A 27,359-nucleotide genomic window follows, 5' to 3' on the forward strand; every position below is an offset into this window, starting at 1 on the left:
TATACATACACACACATATGATCATTATTTATTTATTTATTTATTTATTTATTTATTTATTTATTTATTTATTTATTTATTTATTTATTTATTTATTTATTTATTTATTTATTTATTTATTTATTTATTTATTTAAGTTTAGACAATGCTGATTCAGTGTTCACGTGGTATACACCCGGAATGGATTACCTTGGCTTCTGGCCTATGAACCCAGTGTCTATTAGACATGCAGTTTACAATATCACAGTGTATGTGGTTACAGGCTATTTTTACTTTTTTTATATGTATCAGTTTTCATATATTCAATGATGTACAGATTCTTTTTTAACATAAAATCAATCCTGACAGTGCATTTATAAAAAATCATATGGGGATAGAGATTCATTTATCATGTACACAAAGTAGCCAACAAAAGACAGGTCACTCTAAAAACATTCTGCGATAAGTGCCACAAAAAACAAAAATATCCACATAAAGTGAAATGCCACCATGTAGGAAAACAAGACTGATAGAAGAATATTAGGGCTGGGACGGGTAACTCGGGTACCCGGGTCGGGTGGGTACTGAGTAGGACCCAGGTACCCACAGGACTACCCAGACCCGTGGTTAGTCACGTGATATATTGTCTAATGACTAAAACTATCTGGAACTCTATGGCTACACTACAAGTCATTAATGTTCGCTTTTCTTTCTGACTATGCACCCATTCCTTCTGATTTTTCATATGGTTGAATAAAGATATAACTTAATTCAACTTCAGTGTATGAATGACCAGATTGTTTGATACATGTATCTAAATATGTTTTGCCAGAGCTATGCTAAAAATGTTCCCAATAGAACATTTTGAGACATCTCCTGAGACCTACAGCGGGTACCCGGTAGGGTAGGGTAATAGGGTACCTGGGTAGTAAATTTGGACTCGTCACAGCCCTAAAGAATATACATCATGTTCTAATGTTAAATGCAGAAATGGAATAATTTCATCCTATCTGCCAAATGAAAACCATGTCACCTAGGAAACATGATTATAAACAAAATATATCAACTTATACTCAGGAATCAATAACATCAAGTCACCAACCATTCCAGAATATACTGCAATTAAGATTTGCAAAGGCAAACAGCGCAAAATATAGCGTTGTCATGTTAATGTCAAACCCTAATCAACTGTCAGACCAACCAATCCACAAAACTGAAATTCTGCTGTCAAATTTTAGATTTATAATATTCATAATGACCCATACCAGGCAAAGAATTAATTTTATGTTTTTTAATCCTGAGCAACCAAATTTTTCAATATCAAAACCCATAATTCCCCAGTCTTGCCTTTAGATCATCCTGAAACACATTACATCATCACACTGCTGCCCTTTTGATACATGATAATAAATGTGACATTTGCCACCTGTGATCGGAAATGATATCTCATTACCCAATGCAAACAAAATGCTCGATGTGGATGTGTTTTGGTTGAATTCAGTGCACCGTCCAACACAAGCATCTGTAACAAGTGTGTGGTCCCTTTGCTGCAAAATAGTACCGATGAAATGCAAAATAGATATAAACAAATTATCATGTCATTTGAAAACCTTGGTACTTCACGTCTATGATCATTGCAAGTCGCAGGAGGCGCACTGACAAAGTTGGGACCGAAACTAAAGCTTCATATTGTAATAGAGATGGTTTAGATCATGTAATTGTCAGTCAAATTTTTATTTCAGTTGAATGAAATTATTTCAGAATAAAAGTTTTGAGACTACCCCTATGTTCCGCGCTGTCCTTTAGCTGTTATGTTTATTGCCCAGACCCCTTTGTAACAACAGACAATGAAACACCACCCAATTCCATAATCGTTTGTTAAACAACCTTTTCTCTACTTTATTACAATGTCTGAAACTATGGTGACGAGTTGGTATGGACAAATAAATGCCTTTCATGCCATTTAAGTTGAATTGTTGCTTTCAGATTTATATCTATTTTGCATTTCATCGGTACGATTTTGCAGCAAGCGGACCATAGTTAGTAATAGGATGTGACTGATGACCAATAAACATAACACTCTGTGACCACACAAGGGGATGTATAAGCACCAAAACCTGGTGATGGACCCATCCACAATCTTCAGGTTTACCATGAGACTGGAATGAATCTCCATCAAAACATATTTCATATTTTCATATGAATTCAACACATCAATAGAGGTCAGTTCTGCATTCTCCACATTACACCACTGCCCACATACACAACAGTATATCGGAGTCCTGTGAAACAAGTAACAATGTATTAACAATTAACATAGGACTTCCTCTGATGTTAACACAAACAGAATCTATCAGAAAATATCTATATTTCAATCATTAAAGGTAAATTGCCATTGTATAATAGTAAAATCTCGTTGCAAATATTGAATCTGTGAACATGGTGAATGAGTGATCATTATGATAACAGTGAGTGAGTGAGTGAGTGAGTTTGGTTTTACGCCGCTTTTAGCAATATTCCAGCAATATCACAGCGGGGGACACCAGAAATGGGCATCACACATTGTACCCATGTCGGGAATCGAACCCGGGTCTTCAGCATGACGCATTATGATAACAACTATCATTACTAAGAAGCATCAACAAAGGTCTCTCCTACAGACCCAGAAACAGAGCACAGGCAAATACTTCGTCTAATTGGTGGTCACTCTTTTGGTCAGTGGGGGACATTTACCTGCAGACAAAGTACCGTAAACTATACGGTGAAACTCTCATGCGTGACAGGCATTAAACAACAAATACTTGACTACACGAACAGTTTCTATGAAATTGTTCAATCTTCTTCAAATGTAAATGGTGGTTGTGCATTCTGCAGTGTATAGTTTGTAGAACTTGAGTGTTTCCATGTGCTCTGAGATAGGTAGAGAGTTGGGCCAGTAGAAATTTGTCAGGATAAACACATTTTGTTGCGAGAACAAAGGCTAGGCTATTGTCTTGTCCTTTCTTCCCACAACCAAACATATATATCCCAACAAAACACCATCTTCCCTAAGCAAGGGAGATAACTGACTTCAAAAGTCCAGTTTCCACCCCTGCCGAACTAGGCTGGAATTATGGAGTCAAATTTTGGCTGACGAGTCTGTGCATAGTCTAATCAAAATCATGTAACAAAATCGACATGCGGTTCAAAAACTGCCATGCAGATTTCGATCAATTGTAGAATTTGCAAAACATGTGTACCGCCAACTCGGCGTCAAACGATATTTTCCAAATCTTTTCATATCTTTTATCAAGCTACTCACGTGATTTGGTGCACTTCGAGAAGTAAGAGCCGTTTTATCACAATATAGTTTTTAATTATTGATCAGATCGTCTTAACTAGGGCCCGCCATACTGTTTGGACCAAATGCAAGTGATATGAGAGGTGAAATCTGATTGGTCAATATGAGGGACATAGAAGGGACATAACTCATAGTGGCCACTATCGAGCCCAGAAATTCCAGTCTAGTTCGGCATGGGTGGAAACTGGACTTTTATAGTCAGATAACTCCCTTGGTTTGGAAAGATGATAAAACACTAACACTCAACCTCTATCAATTATAAATATATCGAAAACAAAGCAAGTCTTCGACATTTTGGCAAGTCTAGATTGTGTCAATTTCAGGATAGAGAGATTCTGTGTCCCTTTCTATAATATATTAAATGACAATTTGGCAACTAATATTTTTTCCTTTTGGACTAAATGTTAGACTAAGTAACATTCAGCAACATCTATGCATGATATTGTTTTAATAGACATTTAAATAAATCAACACATTTCTCTAAAACAAATAAAGAAACACCCACCAACACATTATCTAAATCTGTGCACCAATTTGCTTTGAGACCTCATACACAAATCATGTACTAGTATCAGACAGCCAATAGCCTGTGTGCACAACAATAATTTGTTAACACCGCACTCAGCAAAAATCCAGGTATGACTGCAGTCTGTAAATCATCAAGCCTGGACCAGACAATCCAGTGATTGACATCATGAGCATCGATCAACACAATTGGGATACAATCTCACCCGATCCCATTAGTCGCCTCTTACGATGAGTATGGGCTGGTGAAGACATTTTTTATGATAATTAAGATTTCTCGGTGATAATTAGATATTACTACAATTACATGATGGCTCACATGCACACAATAACATAGTTTCAACACACTCACATGGATATCACAGGATGTCTTCATCTTGATTATCTAAATATAGCCATGGAAAATATTCACATGTCAAACTTAAGATTTCCAGACAAACTGACAAATATCACAACAAACAGAAGACATTTAAATGTGTATATTATGCAGAACTGTCAAAGGAATCGGATACTTTTTGTATCACATTTTGTGTAACCATGGTAACAATACCATTTTTGCTGGGGAACCATAATTACCCTCATCCTGTTATACCATAATCACATTAGATGTCAACAACATTATCTTATTTACATAAAAATGATCTAATCTTTAAGACTTCACCATCATGATGTGGATTGTGATGGAGCATACCACTGTTTTCTAGCTCGACTGTCAGCATGCTTGACAACAGTGTAAGAATTATATCTTGACATACTAACAAATTTTATTTGCAATCACTGGTTTGTCACCTAGGTAACACTTTTTTATTCTTCACGTCCATGGATCTGCCAACCATAGAAAAAAGATTGTAGCTGGGAAAATAAAAATGGTGTTCAAAAATTGATTTTGAAAAACCGCCAAGCCATTTTGTCAAAAAGAAAAATTAACTGGTATATAGAAAACAAAACTATATGTATTCCGTTAAACGCGATAAAAATATGCCAGGATCGTAACTCTGACACTTACTTCAAAGTCAGTACAATGTCAGGATATTTTCAAATAAAGATCAATGGGAACTAATTTTATTCTGAATGACTGACTGCTAAGTTTGATTAGAAAATAAAATCAAAATCAAATTTATATTATTTTTTGAAATTTTTAAACGACCAGCCCTAATGATTTCTAAATATCTCAAAATATAATAAATGAAAGCGTGTGTCCTTATCCACCGCTAACTTCAAACTGCCTAGCCACAAGCTTGTGTTCATGTGTACAGCTACAACTAAGTGCCCTGAATGACACTGCAACAATATATACATGGATGCAAAAGAGCACGGTAACACCTGGCTACATGACTACTATGAACAATGACTACAGGATGGACGGATGAACATCTCACCGCTCCTCCAACATTACGCCCCCGAGGTACAGGTGGTTACATTACTCGTACATATTTTCACAACACAGAGTGTCGGCTTCATACAGGAATCCAATGACTGTTTCTTACAGGTGAATAATATATTACAAACGAAAAGTATGATACAAAAAAATAACTTGATGGACACCATTAATGAGCTATCACATTGTAGCAATGTGGAAAGATGCCTTGGATCTGTTCAGCTCAAGCACTTGTCATGTTTGTTGTTTCCCATGAAGCGTTTCCCTCTTAAACTAATACCCTTGTGGTTTAAAGGTGTCGACTAGACTAGAATTCATAACAGCTCCACATACAGGCAGTATGCTGTCTTCAACACATATGTAATTTGGACCAAAGCCCATGCCCAACTCATAACTCTTCCTTGCTGTTCTCAGTGACCATGGACTTAATGCCGTGTTCAACACACATCATCTTCAGTGTTCAAAATTAAGCCTGAAAGCCTAGTTGCGTGTTGGGTTTCCAAATTGTCTTGACTGTACTATATGACTACCCTACGCAGAGTTAAAAATTCAGAGAAGGTCAAGCTTCCTTGTCATAACACTTATGTTAAAAGGTGAATACTTAGGTCCCTAAATTCAAATACTACAGTAGCCCAGGATGACAATGATCTGGCACCAAACACCATCAACCCAGTGGTAAACCTACTGCTTCTCTACTGCTTCATTGCCAGTCCTGGCAACCACCATCTACCCAGTGGTAAACCTACTGCTTCTCTACTGCTTCATTGCCTGTCCTGGCAAACCACCATCTACCCAGTGGTAAACCTACTGCTTCTCTACTGCTTCATTGCCTGTCCTGGCAACCACCATCTACCCAGTGGTAAACCTACTGCTTCTCTACTGCTTCATTGCCTGTCATGGCAACCACCATCTACCCAGTGGTAAACCTACTGCTTCATTGCCTGTCATGGCAACCACCATCTACCCAGTGGTAAACCTACTGCTTCTCTACTGCTTCATTGCCTGTCCTTGCACAGCTTCTAGTTGACCTTGACCATGACGCTGTCTTCAACACACATCACCTCTCACCCACCACTACTACACAGCACTTCTTTCACTGCTTGTCCTTGTCCTTTGCCTTGATGCTCTTGATGAGTTTCTTGACAAAGCGGATGAGGTGCTTGGTGGTGTTGGACCTCATCTTGGGCCAGTCGTCCATGGACTCTGGTCCGTGGCGGGAGAGGACCTCCTGGCGTACGGACTGGTGAGTGAGGTGGGACAGGAGGCGCTCCAGGAGACCCTGCTGCAAACTGCTGGAGATGGGCTGCAGCTTGATGATCACCCGCGACAGGTATTCCAGCAGGTACTTCATCCCCTGGACAGAAACAACAACAAAAACCAGGGCTCAGATTGTTGTTTTACACCATGCATGTTAAGTCCAACTTGTCCACAGCTTATTTCAGACAAGTGGTTATGTAAAACAAGCATGAAACACTCATATCTCACGCCAATGTGACATGTCCAGTTGTGTGCAAGGCAAGAAATATTATAAGGTTTTCAAGCACTACTGCCATTTTCCCAAAGTCAAAGTCATTGCCATGGAAACTCGAAAAATAATTTTTTAGAAATACTTAACTATCAAAAGGCACCAGTTCACCACTAGACCTATCTATGAGCCAAGTTTGGTTAAGATATGTCTAATGGTCTTTTAGTTCTGCTCCGGAAACAAAACGTGACAAATAGACGGATGGACAGATGGACAGACGGACAGACAGACAGATGGACAGCGCCCATTCCTATATCCCCCTTCCACTTCATGGCGAGGATAATAACAAGATATGGGTATAAAACAACAAGTCTGTCTAGATTGTTACTAGTATCAGTCGGACAGACCAGTGGTCATGTCTGTCCCTGCCATGGTCAGCACTATTCCAGCTGTATCATCAAGCTGTAAATAATTAAGTCTGCGCCAGACATTCCGTTAGCAACATCCTACATCCTCGATTCACGACTACACAAGCTCCCATTCCTGACCACTGACATCATGATCAAGGAAAACCTGGAATCACAACCCTCAATCAGAAGATCCTGGCACGACTGAGGGCCACAACTCTACACAGCAAACTGTGTTGATTTCACCACTGGGCCATCAATGTCAAAACAAACAAAATCAAGAAAGAATGAAATGACACAAAACACCAAACATGGCCATCATTGGATACCAAACCAATTTGTTTTTTTAGCCAAAAGTTACGGGTGACATATATTTGAAATGTCCCACCACACAACCATCATGTTATTAGATGTTAGTAGTTTCTCAAGGGAGACAATGGCAGTTGACATAAACAGGAAGAAGTCTCACCTTCTCCAACTTTAACAGGGTATCCAGTGGGGGCTCCTCGCTGCCCATCAGGGTCAGCAAGTCCTGAGCTGACAGAGCAGGCTCCTGAAACAAGTCACACAGAGAATCTCACCAGTGTCTTTTGATATCAAATACATCAACATGAGTCGACAAAAGTCTAAAACTCGGAGGCTTGGTGTCAGCGTGGATAATGAGAGAACGCGCATGGGCTGAGTCTAATGTTTGGAGTGGGTTGTCAATCTCCCACATGAGGAGACAGAGGACGACCAAGTCCTGCTACTTACACTCAGCTGGTCCAGCCACTCTCACATGAGGAGACTGAGGACCACCAAATCCTGCTACTTACACTGACCTGGTCCAGCCACTCCCACATGAGGAGACTGAGGACGACCAAGTCCTGCTACTTACACTCAGCTGGTCCAGCCACTCCCACATGAGGAGACAGAGGACGACCAAGTCCTGCTACTTACACTCAGCTGGTCCAGCCACTCCCACATGAGGAGACTGAGGACGACAGGATCCTGCTCCTGAGCTATCACACTCCATGCTTCATCAGTCTGGTTCAAAGCTTCCTGTAAGACAGACCACTCGTTACACATGCATATGTTCAAGCTATGACTATTCACCACAAAAATCCAACAGCTCGCCCACTGCAAAGTATAAGGACATTCTATGACACTATGGCAATGTGATTGAAAAGAGGTGTAAACTGAATATGGTTAAATTAGGAGATAAACATACTGTGTTTTCAATGTAGAGCTAGGTTACCTGTAGATTTAACCCCGCTAAATTGAATTTGGAACCGAACGCGCAGCGTGAGGTTTCAAATGTTAAATTTAGCGCGGTTAAATCTACAGGTAACCTAGCTCTACATTGAAAACACAGTATGTTTATCTCCATTCTACCATGACTAAATAAAACGCGAACTCTTTGGTGTTAGCAAATATACTGAGTGAAGCGGCATGGGTTGAGTTCAGTGTAATTGTAGATATAATTATTTAAATATGCCTACCGACAATGGCTGAAAAAAGTACTATTCTATGAATATTAGCTTCCGCGGTGATGCGGTCGTCAAACCAGCTGTTTCAATCAGAGGGGGTTTATTGTGATTAAATAGCCTCTGATTGACCAATCAGAATCGAGTAAATTCCAAATTCATGGTAGAATGGGGTTTAACGTCGTGCCTACGATTTTTCTGTTGACATAGCAACGTATCTGTCTGCCTGTCTGTCTGTAGAGTACCAACAAGTACCATCTTTTACCATCATTTGGTATGACATGGCCACGGATCAAACCACCGACCTTCTGCTCACCGCTCTGGCATTCTATCCACTACTACACCATGGAGGTGGCAAATTAAACATGGTAACGCAACATTGTCTAATTCAAATGATGCTAAATATCTTTATGCTTTGCTCTGGGTTTGTATGGACTGGTTACTGTTATTAGTTATGTTTATTTGCCTGAAAGACATTTTACTTGCCTGGGAATAATGTTTAACTCGCCTAAAAACTAATCTTATCTGAAACACTCTGTGCCAAAAACATCTGAGCTTACAGCACGAAAATGCCATCATTTCCAGTAGATTTTAGTGTTACTATATGGATTATTAACCAAAAGATCACAAGACCGGGGCCCTGTTTCAAAAAGCTATGTTACTGCTAAGGCAATCATAACTCTAATACTTTAACAAACGCTCATGATAGTCGTCGCACTAAGATCGCTTGGTGTAACAGGGCCTTGAGCTTTGGTCAAGTTGTTGTAAGTCACTGATCCCTTGCAATTCATGGTATATACATGCTGGGATGATAGAGTGATGTGTGAGTTTGGTTTTACGCTGCTTTTAACAGTATTCCAGTTAGATCACGGCGTGTCAGCTTAATGTGGGAGGAAAACCCGGGGTGATGCAGGTCTCACTTCGGTGAAACCCACGAGCATTGGTATTGTGCTGACAAACCTAGAAACATAATCGGCACGAACTGGTATTCGAAACCACAATCATAGGTTTCTGGCATGCCCAAGGGACGCAACTCTGCACAGCGAATTACGGCGCCTTAGACGACTGGGCTACCCGTGCCCCTTCTTGGATGATGGATGTCTTGAAATGATTCTCCTTCAGTGTTCTTACATTTCATATATTCCTGTTCAAATAATGAAACAGACTTCACAGAAGACAACTACAAACCTCAAAATCAGCCACCTTCTTCAGCACAACATCTGAATAGTCTGTCTCGATGAAGGCCTCCAATATCAAGACTGACGGATCATCGGGAGACGACCCATGGGGGCTTGTTGACAAGTAACTCTTGCTTGATCCAGAGTCAGCACTACGGCCCGACATACTCACACTATCCAAAGCTTCCAAAGTCTGATCATCGACAGAGTTATCTGCCCCTGACAGTGTTCCCTCTGAGTGGGGGGACTCAATATCTTTTTCACTGTCTGCGACACAATCGTCGTATTTTTTGTTGTTAGCACCTTTCTTCTTATGCCCTTTACTATTTTCTTTGCTATTATTCTCTAACACTTCTTTAAAATCTTTATGTTTTAAATCTTCAAAACTCTGGGCAGTCTCTGATATATTTTCAGCAGTCGTGGCATTTTCACTTGAACGAACAGATATCTGCGAATTTGTCTTTGCAAGGGAATTGGCACTAATTGTTCTTTTAAGTATGTCGGACTGTACATCTGACATGGACAACGTACTCCTGGTCTTCTGTAGAGAGTTACCCTTTGAGGCAATCTCCAGCAATCGTTCACAACACACGTACACGATCTGCAATAACAAGCAACTTCTAAATGCCTCTCAAAAAGTGAGTGAGTGAGTGAGTATGGTTTTACGCCGCTTTTAGCAATATTCCAGCAATTTCACGGCGGGGGACACCATAAATGGGCTTCACACATTGTACCCATGTCGGGAATCGAACCTGGGTCTTCGGCGTGACGAGGGAACGCTTAACCACTAGGCTACCCGACCGCCCCTATGTTTTCAAGGCTTCTATACCATGCCTAGCATGTCAAGGTTACAGAAAGAAAGATTCTTTCTATGATCCTTGTTAACTGTACCGCTAAGTGGCAAAACACAAGAACAGAAGCTCGGACCAACCCTTCCAATGGAAGAAACAGGGTTAGAATATCAAGATTACTGAAGCAGCTTGTGGCCAGACTACTTGTGTAAAACGTATGATTTATCAATTTCAACTTTCATAAATAGTTATTCCCTGAATTCCTAATGTTCTGGCAATAACAAGCAACTTCTAAATGCCTCTCAAAGAGTGAGTGAGTATGGTTTTACGCGGCTTTTAGCAATATTCCAGCAATTTCACGTCGGGGGACACCAGAAATGGGCTTCACACATTGTACCCATGTCGGGAATCGAACCTGGGTCTTCGGCGTGACGAGGGAACGCTTTAACCACTAGGCTACCCGACCGCCCCTACCTCTCAAAGAAACATGTTACCAGTATGGGATGAAACCAAAATGTTCCTGTAGTTAAAATATTCCTATATGTCAGTGGTGAGTAAACAATCGGGTCTGGACCAGACGGATTGGTATCGTGAGCAACAATCCATACTTTCGGGGTAAAGTGACACATAATCAATCACCAAGCTTCCCAATCCATAAGTGACAGTACTTAACCTGAATAAAAAGTAACACTTGTAAGAGCAGTAGAGATCGGCCTCAGCTCCTCCTCCCCCTTTGTTCTCACAGCTATGCCATTATATATAAGAAATAACCAAAGAGTAAGAGTTGTTTATTGTTCGATCAACAACAGCCACAAGTAATTTATTTCTCTTTGAGATACCAACATTACGTACAGCCTTTTTGAGGATGTTAGTGAATGTACACGCTTTCAAAATATTTACCAGTATTAAAATCATGATGACTCCCTGAATAGAATCCGACTGAGGCAATGTCGGACAAGTCCATGTTATGAACAGGGGGCTTAAATTTGGTCTTTCCGCAATAGTCTAAAAAATTTCACGTCGATTATCTGTACCTTTGCTTCCAATACTGTATGTCATATATCTCCCACTTTTGGAAGAGATCATTTGGCTATTGCTTTTATCAACATTGCCCAGTTACATCTTTGGGGAACAAGACACTAAAAGCTTCCCTCTCAAAAACAAATCGTCCTATTTACGACGTCATTAAGTTGCGTGCACATGTTCGAAATGACATCATAAAAAATCAATGTTGTATCGTGAAATAAACCACGCTTTGTTCTTCATTGGTCTAAGGGATTTATCTTCATCCTCTATCTATAATTTGGCGGGAAAGCCTCAATTGACCAAGGTCATACATTTACGGGAAACAAACAAGCATGCCACGGGATAAGTATTGTGCCACAAAGAAGGGTCATAATCAGTGTGATTCTGGGTCTCAAACCCATGCTAAGCAGATCCTTATACAACAAAGGGATACAACTCGGCAACATTTAAATGTCAAGTTGCTTAACATAAAGTGCGGTCACCGTTTTTAACATTTGAACCTCCATAAATAAAGTATAGGCATGCCTACCATTAATTCAGCTACTCAAAGTATATAAACATGTCACAATATCCTATGTATTAAATCTGTGAAACTTTATTCAAGATATACCAGCAGTTCACTGCCCTATGATGTCAGCCTAGCAACATGGTCGCTGGGGTCGTAAGTGGGCAAAAGCTGCTCTCAGTGAACAGTTTATGGAAACGTAAAATAAATTGCTCGTATAATTATATTGAACCTACTTTAGGAATGTACTTGAGTTTCTTGCCTTCAAACCCGTGTAGTATATGTTGCTGACGATTAAGAAACTGGCGCAGCGAGAACTCATGAGCATCAGGATCTCTGGAAGGAAATAGGTAAATACACATGTGTGATACTGCATGCTGAGGTGGAGTAGAGTCTGATCTTACTATGGCTGTTTTTTCAAGTTTTACACATGACATAATCATATACTATGCAAGGTTAGTCATTTTGGGGTGATCACAGAGGAGTAAAGGATGAGTTATGGGTGAGGTACCTCTGGATCTATAAGATTTGCAAAGTTATTTGAAAACAAAGTGTTGAAAGATTGTGATAAAGAACAAGCATTCCATCTTTTCAGCCTTTGCAAGAGCAGTGAACAGTTAGTAAATATGGGCTTTAATATCTTTACCATGTTAAGAGGAGCAAGTTTTTCATCCGTGCTTAGTCCAACATGCCCAAGAGTTGATAAATAAGAAGCAGACATTTGGAGAACATGCGGTTTGTATGTTCTTTCCATCCAAATAAGACAAGTTTGTACTAAATGGTGCTAGATGTGGGAGGAGAGCCCTCAGTGATGCAGTTCTCAGACATTTACCCCTTTGGTGAAACCAACGAGCATGGTTATATAGCTGACAAACTTAGAAACATGATTGGGGCGAACCAGGATTCAAACCAACGTTCATAGGTTTCTGGTGTGCGCAAGGGATGCAACTCTGCACAGCGAATTGCAGCACCTTAAACAACTGAACCTCTGCATACTGTGTTATCACCTGGTAATACTGACTGGAAACTGTAAGAAATACATGTAATTTGTGAGAGTAACTAAACATTACAAAAAGGATGGCAATACTGTTTGATTGTGTAATGGCACCACATCAATGAGCTCAACATGAAAGATGTCCAGGGTCCCATTTCACAACATGATTTTAGTGCTAAGGTGATCATAACTCGCATACTTTAACACAGATCTATGACTGTTGTAGCACTAAGGTGATCATAACTCCCATACTTTAACACAGATCTACGACTGTCATAGCGCCAAGGTGATTGGAGCTTCCATTCCTTAACATAGATCAATGCCTGTCATAGCACTAAGGTGATCGTAACTCCCATACTTTAACATAGACCCACGACTGTTGTAGCACTAAGGTGATTGTAACTCCAATACTTTAACATACACCTACGACTGTTGTAGCACTAAGGTGATTGTAACACCCATACTTTAACATACACCTACGACTGTTGTAGCACTAAGGTAATTGTAACTCCCATACTTTAACATACACCTACGCCTGTCATAGACTAAGGTGATCGTAACTCCCATACTTTAACACAGACCCACGACTGTTGTAGCACTAAGGTGATTGTAACTCCCATACTTTAACATGAGCCACGACTGTTGTAGCACTAAGGTGATTGTAACACCCATACTTTAACATACACCTACGACTGTCATAGCTCTAAGATGATCGTAAATCCCATACCTTAACATAGACCTACGACTCTCAAATTGCTTAGATGATTGTAACTCCCAGACCTTAACATAGACCTACGACTGTTGTAGCGCTAAGGTAATCATACTTCCCATACATTAACATAGACCTACGACTCTCGTAGCGCTAAAGTGAAAGTAAATCCCATACATTAACATAGACCTACAACTCTCGTAGCGCTAAGGTGATCGTAACTCCCATACTTTAACATAGACCTATGACTGTCGTAACGCAAAGGTGATCGTAACTCCCATACCTTAACATAGACCTACGATTGTCATAGCGCTAAGGTGATCGTAATTCCCATACTTAACATAGACGTACGACTGTTGTTGCGCTAAGGTGATAGTAACTCCCATACATGAACATGGACCTACGACTGTCGTAGCGCTAAGGTGATCATAACTCCCATACTTTATCATAGACCTACAACTGCTGTTGCGCTAAGGTGATCGTTACTCCAATACTTTATCATAGACCTACAACTGCTGTTGCGCTAAGGTGATCGTAATTCCCATACTTAACATAGACGTACGACTGTTGTTGCGCTAAGGTGATAGTAACTCCCATACATGAACATGGACCTACGACTGTCGTAGCGCTAAGGTGATCATAACTCCCATACTTTATCATAGACCTACAACTGCTGTTGCGCTAAGGTGATCGTTACTCCAATACTTTATCATAGACCTACAACTGCTGTTGCGCTAAGGTGATCGTAACTCCCATACTTTAACATAGACCTACGACTGTCGTAGCACTAAGGCGATCATAACTCCCATAATTTAACATAGACCTACGACTGTCGTAGCACTAAGGTGATTGTAACTCCCATTCTTTAACATAGACCTACGTCTGTCATAGTGCTAAGATAGCTTTGTGGAACAGGGCCCTGGTAATGATGAATCATATACAGCATGTACACAACTGAAAGAAAATGTTACGAGTGGATTAAATGTTTACTTCGATGTGAAGATTATCCTGAAGGGCTTCAGGTACTCTTGAAATTCAGCAACAGCCCTGACTTGTTCCCCAGTCTGTACAGAGTTGGGCCTATTGGACAGATTAGAATGTGACATTGTAAGATGAAAACAGCACTTATAGTTTATTCTTCCTTATTCTTCAATTTGGGCTTAGCATCTCACAAATATTATTCGTATTCATGAAGATCATAATCAAACAATATCAGTGAATATGCATGCTGAGGAGAAATTGAGCTTGATAACACATTCAAAGTTATTTCACTTATAGAGTGACATCCACATGTGGCTGTTTGTACAAGTCAAGATTAATGCAGCTTTTATGGTGCTTACCCACTGAGATACCATGCCACAGTTTAGCATGGATACCCCACTCAGACACTGTAAACTGCCCCTGAGCCGACCAGACCTGGTTTTAGCCCCTTAATACTGACTCCATGATTATGGTAGCCTCTAATTAATCAACTCAGGCCAACAATGGACACCTTACGGGATGACGAATCACAATCAGCCAGGTCACCTGGACTAATGTTTATCAACTTGTTTGACAAGCATTGGTACGCCTGTTCTGACAAGGATCCCACACACTCCCTGACTACCCAGAAGTAAGGGGGTCAGATGAAACAATGTTCGAGAGCATGAGCACACATCACAACATCGGGCAAACTGGCACAACCATCAGGTCGTGGTTTGTTGTCTTCTGGGTGTACTGCAGCCTTGTAAGAAACAAGGGTCTGGACTGACTACTGTACCTTCGGGATCGAACATACTGGACGGCATCTGTCGACAGCTCTCTGTTGGTGAACACCAGGTAACACGCAATCATCAGTCCTGTCCTACCTGCACAAACAAAACACATTGAAACCACGGTAACCATGGTAACATCCAATAATCAGTCCTGTCCTACCTGAACAAACAAAACACATTGTTACCACGGTAACACCCAATAATCATCAGTCCTGTCCTATCTGCACAAACAAAACACATTGTTACCACGGTAACACCCAATCATCTATCCTGTCCTGTCTGCACAAACAAAACACATGGTAACCATGACAACACGCAATCATCAGTCCTGTCCTATATGCACAAACAAAACACACTGTTACCACGCTAACACCCAATCATCAATCCTGTCCTGTCTGCACAAACAAAACACATGGTAACCATGAAAACATGCAATCATCAGTCCTGTCCTACCTGCACAAACAAAACACATGGTAACCATGGTGACACTGCCAAAAGGTTGTGATTAGCAATACTATGCAATAACTTTCCACAGGCGCCATTTTTGTCCCCATCTTTCAGACATACACTCGGTTCTGAAAGACATGTGGTGATGTGAGGTGAAATAGGCTTTAACGTCGCGTCCAAGATTATTGCACTTATATAGCGACTTGCATGCACGTGTGTGTGGGTGGCTGATTGTACTAGTCCGGACTGATGCTGATTTATAGTGCTAGCTCAGTGAGATACCATGCCGCAATTTTAACATGAATACCCCACTCAGACACAGTATACTGACTCCGAGCCTACCAGTCCTTGTTTTAGCCCCTTAATGCCGAGCGCCAGACAGGGTAACAACAAGTACCATCTTTTAACGTCTTTTGGTATGACATGGCCAGGTATCGAACCCCGGACATTCCTCTCTCCGGGTGGACGCTCTACCACTAGACCACGGAGGCGGTCTGAAATACATGTACTTGCAATGACTTGCTCACCAAGGCCAGCGTGGCAGTGGACAGCGACCTTGCCATCAGACAGAGCAAACTGCATCACTTTTGCAACATCCAGGAGGGTGCTCATTGGCGCCACACCGAAGTCATTCCTGAAACAAATAACAGAGCCTTGTCGGTAAGGTCAATATAACATTCCAGATTAGGGCATTTGAGTGAGTGAGTGAGTTTGATTTTACACCCCTTTTTAGCAATGTTCCAGCAATATCATGGCGGGGGACACCATAAATGGGCTTCACAAATTGTACCCAAGTCAGGAATCAAACCCGGGTCTTCGGCGTGACGAGCGAACACTCTAACCACTAATCTCGCCAAGCACCCCTCATGGCATTTGAACAACAGTTTATACAATACTGCTTCAATGAGTGAGTTTGGCTTAACACTGCTTTCAACAGCATCTCAGAAATATCACAGCATCATGTCTGCCAGAAGTCATATGAAAGCCTGAAGCGATTTACAAATTCAGTGAAACCCCAAAGCACAAGTATGGTGCTGATAAACCACGAAACATGATCAGGATGCACCAGGATTTGAAGCCACACTCATAGGTTTGTCATGCCTGGCTAAGGGACATAACTCTGCAGTGCTTAAGACAACTGGAACATCCTACCCCACCTCTTGATTTTATAAGGCTATGCTATCTTAAATTAGTTCAAAATCCTCATTAATAAAACATAAATCTGCCTTCATAAATTTTTTCAAACATATTTTTCAATTCCCAGAAAATACTTACCAACCAAAATTGTAGAAGAAAACTGAAAAACAGAAACATTTGTCCACATAATCATAATTCATAATATTCGTTCACCATTTACCATGACCATCATTACAAAAGCAAATACATCAATGACGGTTTGTTTGTTAAACGCCGCACTCAGAAATATTAGAGCTTTATGACGGCGACCTGTAAATAATTGAGTCTGGACCAGACAATCCAGTGACTGACATGAGATTTCTACACAACTGGGATACAATGACATGCATCAGAGTAGTCAGCCTGGCCATCTGATCCTGTTTGTCACCTCGTACGACAAGCATGGGTTGCTGAAGACCAATTCGAACGTGGATCTTCATGGGGTACATTGATGCTGATAAACAGCAGCTGGCAAACATTTTCTTAAAATAAGAAGTTTAAACAGGTTAACCATGTTAACCTAGATCTGTCTTCATCTATCAGGAAAACTGTATTAATAATACATAAGAATTTCTAAAATAGCACACCTAAGTCCTCTTGCCATGAGACTACGTAAACAGAAAAATACTGAAAATATGGACAACTTATTGGTAGTCTTGAACACTCAAAAACACTCCTATCAGAGTGGAGTCATAGTCTAGGTCGTAGTCATCACCTTAGAAACCATTCATTGTTTTTCTCTTTCGGAAAAAGGTCTTAATTACCTCAATCAGGTGCAAGATTGAAACCCACTAACTCATGTTATAAACTAACTCATGCTGTAAAACAGTGCAGCGTTAAACAACAAACAAACACGTTATAAATCAAGAGGGACATCAAATCTTAATGGTTTTACTGGTATATTATTGAGTTTGAGGACCCCTAAACAGTCATTGCTAAATGTACAATTATGACATTCATCTTTAACATGCTGAACACTGCTACAATGTATCTAAAGCTTTCTACATGAACTAGTTTATTTATTTAATGATGCACTTCGCAATATTCCAACCATGATGACAGTCTGTAATTAAACGAGCCAGACCAGATAGACCAGTGATTGATACTATGAGTAACATCATACACAATCATGCTAAGATGACACCCAATCAACCAAGTCACTGAGTCTAACCACCTTATCTATACAGTCGCCTTGTATAACAAGTATAGGTTAATAGGACCTGTTCTAATACAGGTAGATTCAAACTTCTTGATGTAACTATCCAAGATCCTGGTAACTTTGTTGTTCTTTGTTTGTTTCCTGTTTAACGCCACACTGTATAGAAGCCTGTAAATAATCACATTTGGAACAGACAAACCAGTGGTCGATATTGTGAGCAGCGATCCACACCGTCGGGGGAGGACACCAAGTCACCGAGTCTGACCACCCGATCCATTTAGTCGCCTCTTATGATCAGCACAGGTTGCTAGGGACCTACTCTTACCCAGAATCCCCATAGGGGTTGCTGAAGACCAATTCCATTAATGGTCCTAGCGTTACGACTGTCGTAAGTCTCTATGTCAAAGTATGGGAGTTACAATCATCTCAGCGCAGAGATCACTTTGTGAAACGGGGACCTGGTAACTACACAAGCCTATCAAGACACCGGAATACAAATGACTGCTTACTTCCTTTCTCCATGAGTTGTTGTGGGTCGTAGGAGAAGCCACTCTTCTCCAAGCCCTCACCACAAGACGCGTGCTCCCCAGGCATCTGCAGGTTGATCACTGTCTTGATACCTGCACTGTAAAACAGGGGAAGACACAGGCTTCATTCTACCACGACAAACTAGAATCCTGCACATGAATGGTCCGCCAGCAGTATCAAATCTACATTAGGCTAGGATTTGGTTGTTGATGACATCCCTTCCTTCACCATATTCACATACCACCCTAGAGTGAGTGAGTGAGTTGGGTTTAATGCCGCTTTTAACATTATTCCAGTTATATCACGGCGTGTCAGCTTAATGTGGGAGGAAAGCCCGAAGTGATGCAGGTCTAAGACGTTTACCACTTCGGTGAAACCCACGAGCACGGGTATGGTGCTGACAAACCTAGAAACATAATTAGGGCGAACCGGGATTCGAACCCACAATCATAGGTTTCTGGCGTGCCCAAGGGACGCAACTCTGCACAGCGAATCGCGGCGCCTTAGACGACTGGGCCACCCGTGCCCCCCCATACCACCCTAGAAGTAATCGTAAATACTGATCTTACAGTGTTCCCACTGGCTTTTGAAACTGCCAGTCCTAGTTGACTGGCAACTCTAAAAATTACCAGTCCCCACTAATTCCCAACTTTCAACAAATAAAAATGAAAATTAGCTGGTTTTAATTCTTTGAACATCATGTTCAGTGCAATGAGTCATCTCACACAAACTTCAGTCACATAACTTCATCCATCTTTTTTTTATAATTTTAGACAAAGTCACTACAAATGGATATTTAACCTCGAAGCAAAGAGAAATGTTATTCCTTGCACACACAAAAATAGGGGATGACCTGATGGTAACAGACAAGCTGACTTCTTTAAAAAAATATATTTCTATGAATATCATTGATGTTTTGTTCAACAACAAGATTTATAAGGATCTTTATTTGCCGGTCCAGACGGACTGGCAGTCGCCTGAATTACCAGTCCAAGCCTAAATTTACCGGTAAAAGACTGGTAATTACCGGTAAACAGTAACACTGTCTTACTTCAGAATAATGCTAAATACTGTGCTGCTGTTCCTATATTATATAAGCAAGTGTGGCAATATATTTCAGGCACAAAATTAGACAACAACAACTTAGAGAATGTATTGTGAAATTCAGTAACAGCAACCCAGCTAGACTTTTGGCCGAACTGTATCAAGCAATGTGATGTCATGTCTTTCCCAACTACAATAAGTGTTAGAAATTGGCACTAGTCCTGTAGTTCTTGCCAAACTGCCCAAAAGGTAAGGTATTATAAGGACTAGTAGAAATGAACTTTTTAAACGGTTTTGCTATATGTATATAAGGACTAGTGGACTAAAATGGTCAGTTTCTACCGCTGACAATGCTTGCACTTCCTGCTGGAGAACATTATTATGATAATGATGTCATAATAGCAGTCTTTAACCACTAGACTGAAGCCCGAGTCAAGTAAAATTCAGTTCAGTCTAATGAGTGAGTGAGTTGGGTGTAATGCCACTTTGAACGATATTCCAGTTATACAGCGGCGTGTGAATTTAACGTGGGAGGAAGCTCAGACGTTTACCACTTGGTGAAACCCACGAGCACAGGCACAGTGTTCCTCTTTACCGGTAAAATTAGGCTTGGACAGGTATTGCATGTGACTGTCAGTGCCTGTGTACTGGCAAATAGAGCATTTCATAAATCTTTGCTGTTGAACAAAACATGTTCTAACAAAGTCATCTGGGCTTCCCCTTGTCTTTATTTAGTGCAACGAAGTAACATTTCACTTTGCTTAAAGTTAATTAGATTAAATATCTATTTGTAGTGACTGTCTTAAACAAGTGAAATATTAGGAGGGAAAAACAAATTGTGACTTAATTTAGTGTAAATGACATTTAGTTCAAACTAAGTTACTTCAGAGATGACGTCATTGAACTTGTCAGCCATAAATGTACACCGCATTGAACAGGATGTTCATACGTTTCTTTATTTGTTCAAAGTTGGGACGACTGGTCATATTTAGAGTTGCCAGGACTGAGATATGAGACACTAAAATTCAAAGCCTTTTTCAAGTCTTTCAACTGTCATTTGCTTTTTTCATTTGGGTTATTAGCCTTAGTCTGTCACTATTTTTGCTAAATCCAGCATACCATATATCAGTCAAATGATCACCCAACATATTGTTCACTGACTAAAGTCAGCAAATACATGAAAACCCTGTCTTAACATGTTACTGGGAGACAAACCAACTCTGTTTTCAATATAGAGGTTCCAAACTCTGAATCCAGACCTGATAATATTGCATGTATCAAATATGTTATTGAAAATATTTAAAGAAAGTTGTTTACCTCCCATCATCTTCCCATGCAAGGGAGATAACTGACTATAAAATCCAGTTTCCACCCTTGCCCAACTAGACTGGAATTCCAGAGCTACACTTTGGCTGGACTAGTGAGTCATGCATAGTCCAATCAAAATCACGTAACGAACTAACTTTCTCGTTTGCAACAACATGGAATTCAACGTGCAGGCATAGAAGGGACATAACTCGTAACAACCACTGGTGGTGCTACAATCGATCCTGGAAATTCCAGCCTAGTTCGGCAAGTGTGGAAATTGGACCATCATAGTTTACGCCCTTGCCTCAGGGAGATGACCTCCCAATCATTGTTATTGTTGTTATTATTATTATCGCCATCAGTAGTAGTAGCAGCAGCAGCAGCAGTAGTAATAGTAGTAGTAGTGGATAACTGTACATCATTGCTTGAATACGGCTGCAGTCATCACAGACAGTAACGTGTTACATTTACTTGATTCAGTGCCCAACTCTGGGCCCAAGTATCAGTACCACTCCATGTTCTTACTCTTCAAATGCATCCAGTAGTTTCTTCTCCTTAATGGCCATGTTGGTAGGCCTAGCCATGGCCAGTATCTTGTCGGTCACCCTGAAGCAAACATACCCCATCATATAACAGGAAGTCCCTTGAAGTTGTAAACTTTACATTAACTTCAATATTCACATAATCATCAATCTCACACTATGCATTTCTTCCTTCTTTCGATCATTATGTGGAAACGTGCTAGAACAAAGTTTCCAGCTTCTAAAAACAATTCACCCAAATACACATCCCAGCATCACCATGGTCACCACCCCAACAAAAGAGTCACACACTGTAATCCTGTGCATTGTGAGCTTATATGACCTGTTCACCTGACTGCCCTTCAGTCAAACCAGGATTCGAACCCACAATCACAGGTTTCTGGTGTGCCCAAGGACACAACTCTGCACAGCGAATTGCGGAGCCTTTGACAATTGGGTTCTCGTGGCCCTCCCACCTGACTTCAGAAACAAATAGAGAATCTCACCCGAGTGTCTTTTGATATCAAATATATCGGGTGAGATTATATTTATCATCCAACAGCATTCTTCCAACTTTTTCAGTTTGTAGACAGTTATAAGCAGTGTCTTCAGTGTAAAAAGTACTGCTAACAGCTTCAGTAGCAGAGCCATTACTGATGTCATTTGATTGTGAAGTCATAGTAACCAATGACCTCACAATGGTCTGCAAAGCATTGTGATGCAATTTCACCCAAGTGGTATCTCCTGTGGGAGTCAGTTTTGGATGATGAAATTCACTGTCCTCCCCAACAAAATCCTAACGGTACTTGCCAGTTGGAGTATATTCCATCAATGTCCATCTGCTCCTTGGTCCACTGGTTGTAGGTGCAGTACTTGCACTTCTTGCCTCCACAGAACATGGCACATACTTTCTCTGCCGGCATCAGTTTCCTGGCCTGCTCTGTCAGCTTGGTGTACTTGGCAGAGGGTGTTGTACCTACAGCAATAGACTCAACGTACTATGCTACGGCTACCGATTGAACTTAGAGGTAGTTCCACCATTGACAACAGCTCCTCCAACATGGGATTACCCAAGGAAGCAAAGGATTCCATAAGGTTGCCTTTCACGAAAAGGACAGGTTGCTGGAGACCAATAAATATCCATGCCAAAAAATGGTAACATCGTTTACCATGAGCCTATGTTCTTTGAAAATATTTTGTGGGTAACAGGACAGCAAGTCTGATAGAAATCTGCCACTGATTATTTTCACAGACTGTTGCCTGCATAAACAATGTTATACATAAATTTAAACAAATATCATCACAAACCTTCAATAAAACTCCATACTTTTCAATTCATATTTTGCAAAATGAAACAGAAATTACTTCTTTTCATTCTGATGAACAAGTAATAACTTGAATTGGTTGATTGCCATTACTGAGAAGTTGATGGACGACAAAGTAGACACAATTTATGGATAACAACTTTAATATAGATCAATATAGATCCTTATACCGTTGTCAAGCAAGGCGACAACGGTTGCTTGACAATGGTTTAAAGATCAATGCTGAAACATCGCCTTTACAGTAAGTAATAACTTGTGATGTTCCAAACATTACCTTTAGAATCATTGCCCCAGTCAAGAGACTCCAAGCCTGGGTGAATCTGTTCATCCGGATCTGGCTCCATTGTCACACGTGATGCTGATCCCCCCGCCTGTAACATACAAATTTATCAGTTGTGTCGACATATAGTTTGAAATGACAAAAAAATATTCAGTACAATTTTATGGAAATGTTTCAGTATAACAACTTCTTTATTGTTTGTAACGACATTTTAGGCCTTGTACATATATCATTTTATTTACAACTTTGTTGGATGTAATTTTTTTCATGGTAAGTGCAGGCTTCCATACATAACAATGCCTTATTTCATGTGTCGAATATTGGTGATGTTACCGGTAACGCTGTATACATCAAACTAAGGCCAGCACTTACGGCAATTGGCATGAATGAATAGCAAGCAATAAATTATCAGTATAGCGGAGGCAGCAAAAACCGGACACATAACAATCATCACAATACAACTCACTAACTTATCATCAGAATTGATCAGGAAATCACTGTTACCAAGGGAGAAGATTGCTGGTGGTTTAAAAATTGACTTACAAGCAAAGAACATCTTGCTCTGTCTGAACCTAGATACTATAAGTTTGACAACAGCTTAACATGGATACCCCACACAGACACAGTATACTGACTTAGAGCCGACCAGTCCTTGTTTTAGCCCCTTAATGCCAAGTGGCAGGCAGGATAACAATAAGTACTGTACAATCTTTTAACGTTGTTTGGTATGACGTGGCCGGGGTTTGACCTTCCGCTCTCCGGGGGGAAGCTTTACCACTATTCCATGGAGGCGGTCGAAGACAATAAGAACAGTCCAGCTTAGGACAACTGCCTCCAGTTCATCATGGGTCATCCTCTCAGTATAAATTGGGGTACACTGATAATTTTGTTGACCCTAAACATTGTGCTGAAAAATTCAGTAACTGTCTTGTTACACAACTGACCACAGTACCAGTAATATATCGGTGTATATCCACTAATTCTGGCATCACGATCTCAAGTGCATTCCTATCAAACCTGTTGTCAGGTTTAAGGACCATCTTCAAAGCCATGAATGCTAGTGGTATCACATGAAAAATGTGATGTCTATCAGAAGAAATAAAATATACAAATACTTAAGTTTACAATAACGAGTAGTGTTTCAGTCGTATCTCGCAAACAACAAACATATACGACAATATAATCATGTTTAGCTAATATATATTTTTGTAAGATGCAACATTATAATAGCTATCTATAAATTATAGATGTGTACTAGTATGTATGTGTATTGATATAACTGACATATGTATGTATGTATGTATGTATGTATGTATGTATGTATGTATGTATGACCAATATACTATAATGCTCCTATTTTGGCATGACTGTACTAAATATATGAAAGTTCTAAGTAAACATATAATTCATGGTGACTTTCTAGCACCCAGTTTGCATATTTTACCAGCGGTGGATTTAATTAACTTTGAAGATAATTTATCCGTTGCTAAACTGAAAGAAATGTTTGATGTCATCAATAACAGTAACCATGGCATGACAATATAATAATACCGAATAACAACCCTGTTCATTAACTTCACTCGTTTGAAACTGTAGTTTACCTATCTGCCTTATATACAACTCTGATCTAAACAAAGCATTTATAGTGCATTGGAGGATATCTGTCAGCAATGCAATTTCATTGGTAAACACCGGTATCGTCTGAAACATAGGTAGCCTATTTTAACATGAAGAGTCCAGTCATCTTTGGAATGAGATTAAACATGAACAAAAATATATATATAACTTCATCCTATCAATTCTCAATGTCTGCCTTCCTCGTGGAACATGCATACCTGTGAATAGGATATCGAGCACTTGTCACATTCCAACACCTGTACATTCGTCGTCCATTTTGTTGCTAAATAACGCTTTGAGAAGCAACCAATCAGAAGCAACTTTCAGATTAGGGGAAGTAACTCTAACAAGCACCTGTTAAATAGTATTTGAAGCGACTTCAAATAACCACGTAATCGCGAGAAGTATGCAATCTGAAAATCATTTGCACAACGAAGTCTGTTTTTGTCTTAGTGTAATTAATGTAATTTTTTTCATTTCTTTATGAATATGTCGCATTTTACTTTTATCAAATTAATGAATCTTAAACACTGGTTAAAGCAAGGTTATAATTATGATTATTCATAGGATACGCATTTTTCATGTTTTTAACGGTAAATACTCTCAATCGATTCCTTGACAAATAAGTGACGCAAAAAGAAACAGTTTATCCCATCTGTAGACAGAAATGTAAACGAACATTTTTTTAAATCGACACACGCAAATATTGAGGATATTTCAAAAGGAAATTAAAATATTAATTTTATACCGGATGTGTTTTGTTAAAAAGGTTTACAAATATTGGCATACGCTTTTCCCTAAGTGAAACACGACTTCATGATTAGTGTTGCATAAATCGAGAATTCAATTTAATCATTTCATACAAATGTAAATACCACGTGCTGTAGGAGAAGGGGTTATTTCCTGTATTCGAGAGGGGGAAGTACTTCACTACTTAGACATCTCAGATGGAAATTGATATCAATTACGACAATAACTGACGTTAAAATATTTACGAGTGAGAAAACGTGACGATCCTAGCTACCTATGATTTCCTCAACGAAACCCTTTTATCTTACAGACTATCCATGGAAGCTATAATTAAAACAACGACAGGAAGCCTGTGTGCAATAACATACGCTTAGAGGGCAGTGTATAGATAATCAATAACATTTATTTTCACAGTGTGGACAAATTGGGGCATTTGTTGCATCACGACTATGTGAAAATAACCCGTTTAGTATTACATCATAATAAATTTCAACAAACACATTATAGTGAAAATATGCTTGAGAGTGAATTCATGTCTTGGTCAATAGTATGGCTTTAACACTTTGGCAGGGGTGACCTATCGGAAAAGGATAATATATCCTCGGCTTTGGGCTGAAGAATGGGGATTGACGTTTGAGCTCGAGCTATTGCTTCGAGAAAACAACTGTTTCTGTATGCACAGCAACTCAGGGGCCCTTGCCCAACGCTAATTCAGTCAACTTTCTATTTGGAAATCCAATCTTTTTCACATAATATTATTCTGACACTATTAATAAGTTTGAAGACTCCCACCATTCGTTTATAACTGAATACTACTTGTACTGTCACACGTGTTTCAAATTATCTAAACTTTAGTCTATAGCAGTAAAAATAGCTGTAAACAGTTGAACCTCAACACTTGTCAAGTGAACAAGATCGTGTTTTCTTTACTGTTGTGAACGTGCTTTTGAAGCAGCGTTGTGACTTAAAATGTATGTAAATATAAGAAACAACTGTTTAAAAAATCAACCCAACATTTAAAGTGAAACTAGAGTATCTGTTAGTTTGTTTGTTGTTTAACGCCGCACTCAGCAATATTCCAGTATTGTGACCGCGGTCTGTAAATAATCTAGCCTGGACCAGCCAATCCAGTGATTGACATTATAAACATCTATCCACGCAGTTGGGATACGATGACATGCATTGACCAAGTCAGCGGGCCAGACCGTTAGTCGCCTCTTACGACAAGCATGGGTTGCTGAAGACCAATTCTTAACTAGGACCTTCACGTTTAGTTCACTATTAGTTTCAGTTTAAATGCTACGACTGTGAAACTATGGATAAGGTGTTATGTGTTGATATTTAACACTTTCAACATTTCACTTACAAGTTATAGGGCATGCTGGGTCCTGGCCCAGCCTTTATAAGCAGAAAGAGACTAATGACATCATCACTGTAAACCGTTATTTTCATTTTGACATTATATATACATGTAGACTTCAGTTGACAAGTTAACGGTATATCGCTGTGTGTACATAAAGTAGCGTGTGCATACGCTCACTGATAATACCGGTTTAAAGAGGAGTAGATACCTGTGAAGTAGATGTTGCCACGGTTACCAATGTCTGTGTAGACTTGGAGCGTGATTTACAAGATCCCTGTAGACACAATGCCAAACGTGAAACAACAAAGGGCAGATTGATATCTA

General features: G+C 39.9%; 1 protein-coding gene across 1 annotated transcript; it reads right to left on the reverse strand.

Moving 5' to 3' along the window:
* Nucleotides 1–807: 807 nt before the first annotated feature.
* On the reverse strand, nucleotides 808–25,190 carry LOC124133075 (protein tyrosine phosphatase domain-containing protein 1-like). Its single transcript, XM_046497303.2, has 14 exons — nucleotides 25,141–25,190; nucleotides 23,300–23,396; nucleotides 22,511–22,676; nucleotides 21,705–21,785; nucleotides 18,809–18,924; nucleotides 17,240–17,261; nucleotides 16,492–16,598; nucleotides 15,523–15,610; nucleotides 14,754–14,843; nucleotides 12,297–12,396; nucleotides 9,749–10,339; nucleotides 8,034–8,135; nucleotides 7,564–7,647; nucleotides 808–6,576 (listed from the first exon to the last, which is right to left on the reverse strand). Exons 2-14 carry the CDS (start codon nucleotides 23,367–23,369, stop codon nucleotides 6,316–6,318), a joined length of 1,878 nt encoding a protein of 625 aa, XP_046353259.2. The 5' UTR covers nucleotides 23,370–23,396; nucleotides 25,141–25,190; the 3' UTR covers nucleotides 808–6,315.
* Nucleotides 25,191–27,359: the final 2,169 nt, after the last annotated feature.

Source organism: Haliotis rufescens, unplaced genomic scaffold (genome assembly GCF_023055435.1).
Source record: "Haliotis rufescens isolate VD_foot unplaced genomic scaffold, xgHalRufe1.0.p SCAF_23, whole genome shotgun sequence".
NCBI lineage: Eukaryota > Metazoa > Mollusca > Gastropoda > Lepetellida > Haliotidae > Haliotis > Haliotis rufescens.

What these genes read in the sequence shown, in the direction of transcription:
- LOC124133075 (XM_046497303.2), bottom strand. Translation starts at nt 23,369, where the DNA reads ATGGAGCCAGATCCGGATGAACAGATTCACCCAGGCTTGGAGTCTCTT. An exon ending in CTACTGGATGCATTTGAAGA is followed by an intron (nt 18,925 to 21,704) that starts GTAAGAACATGG and finishes CCTGTTTTACAG; the next exon opens with TGCAGGTATCAAGACAGTGA. An exon ending in AGTGGCTGGACCAGCTGAGT is followed by an intron (nt 7,648 to 8,033) that starts GTAAGTAGCAGG and finishes GACTTGTTTCAG; the next exon opens with GAGCCTGCTCTGTCAGCTCA.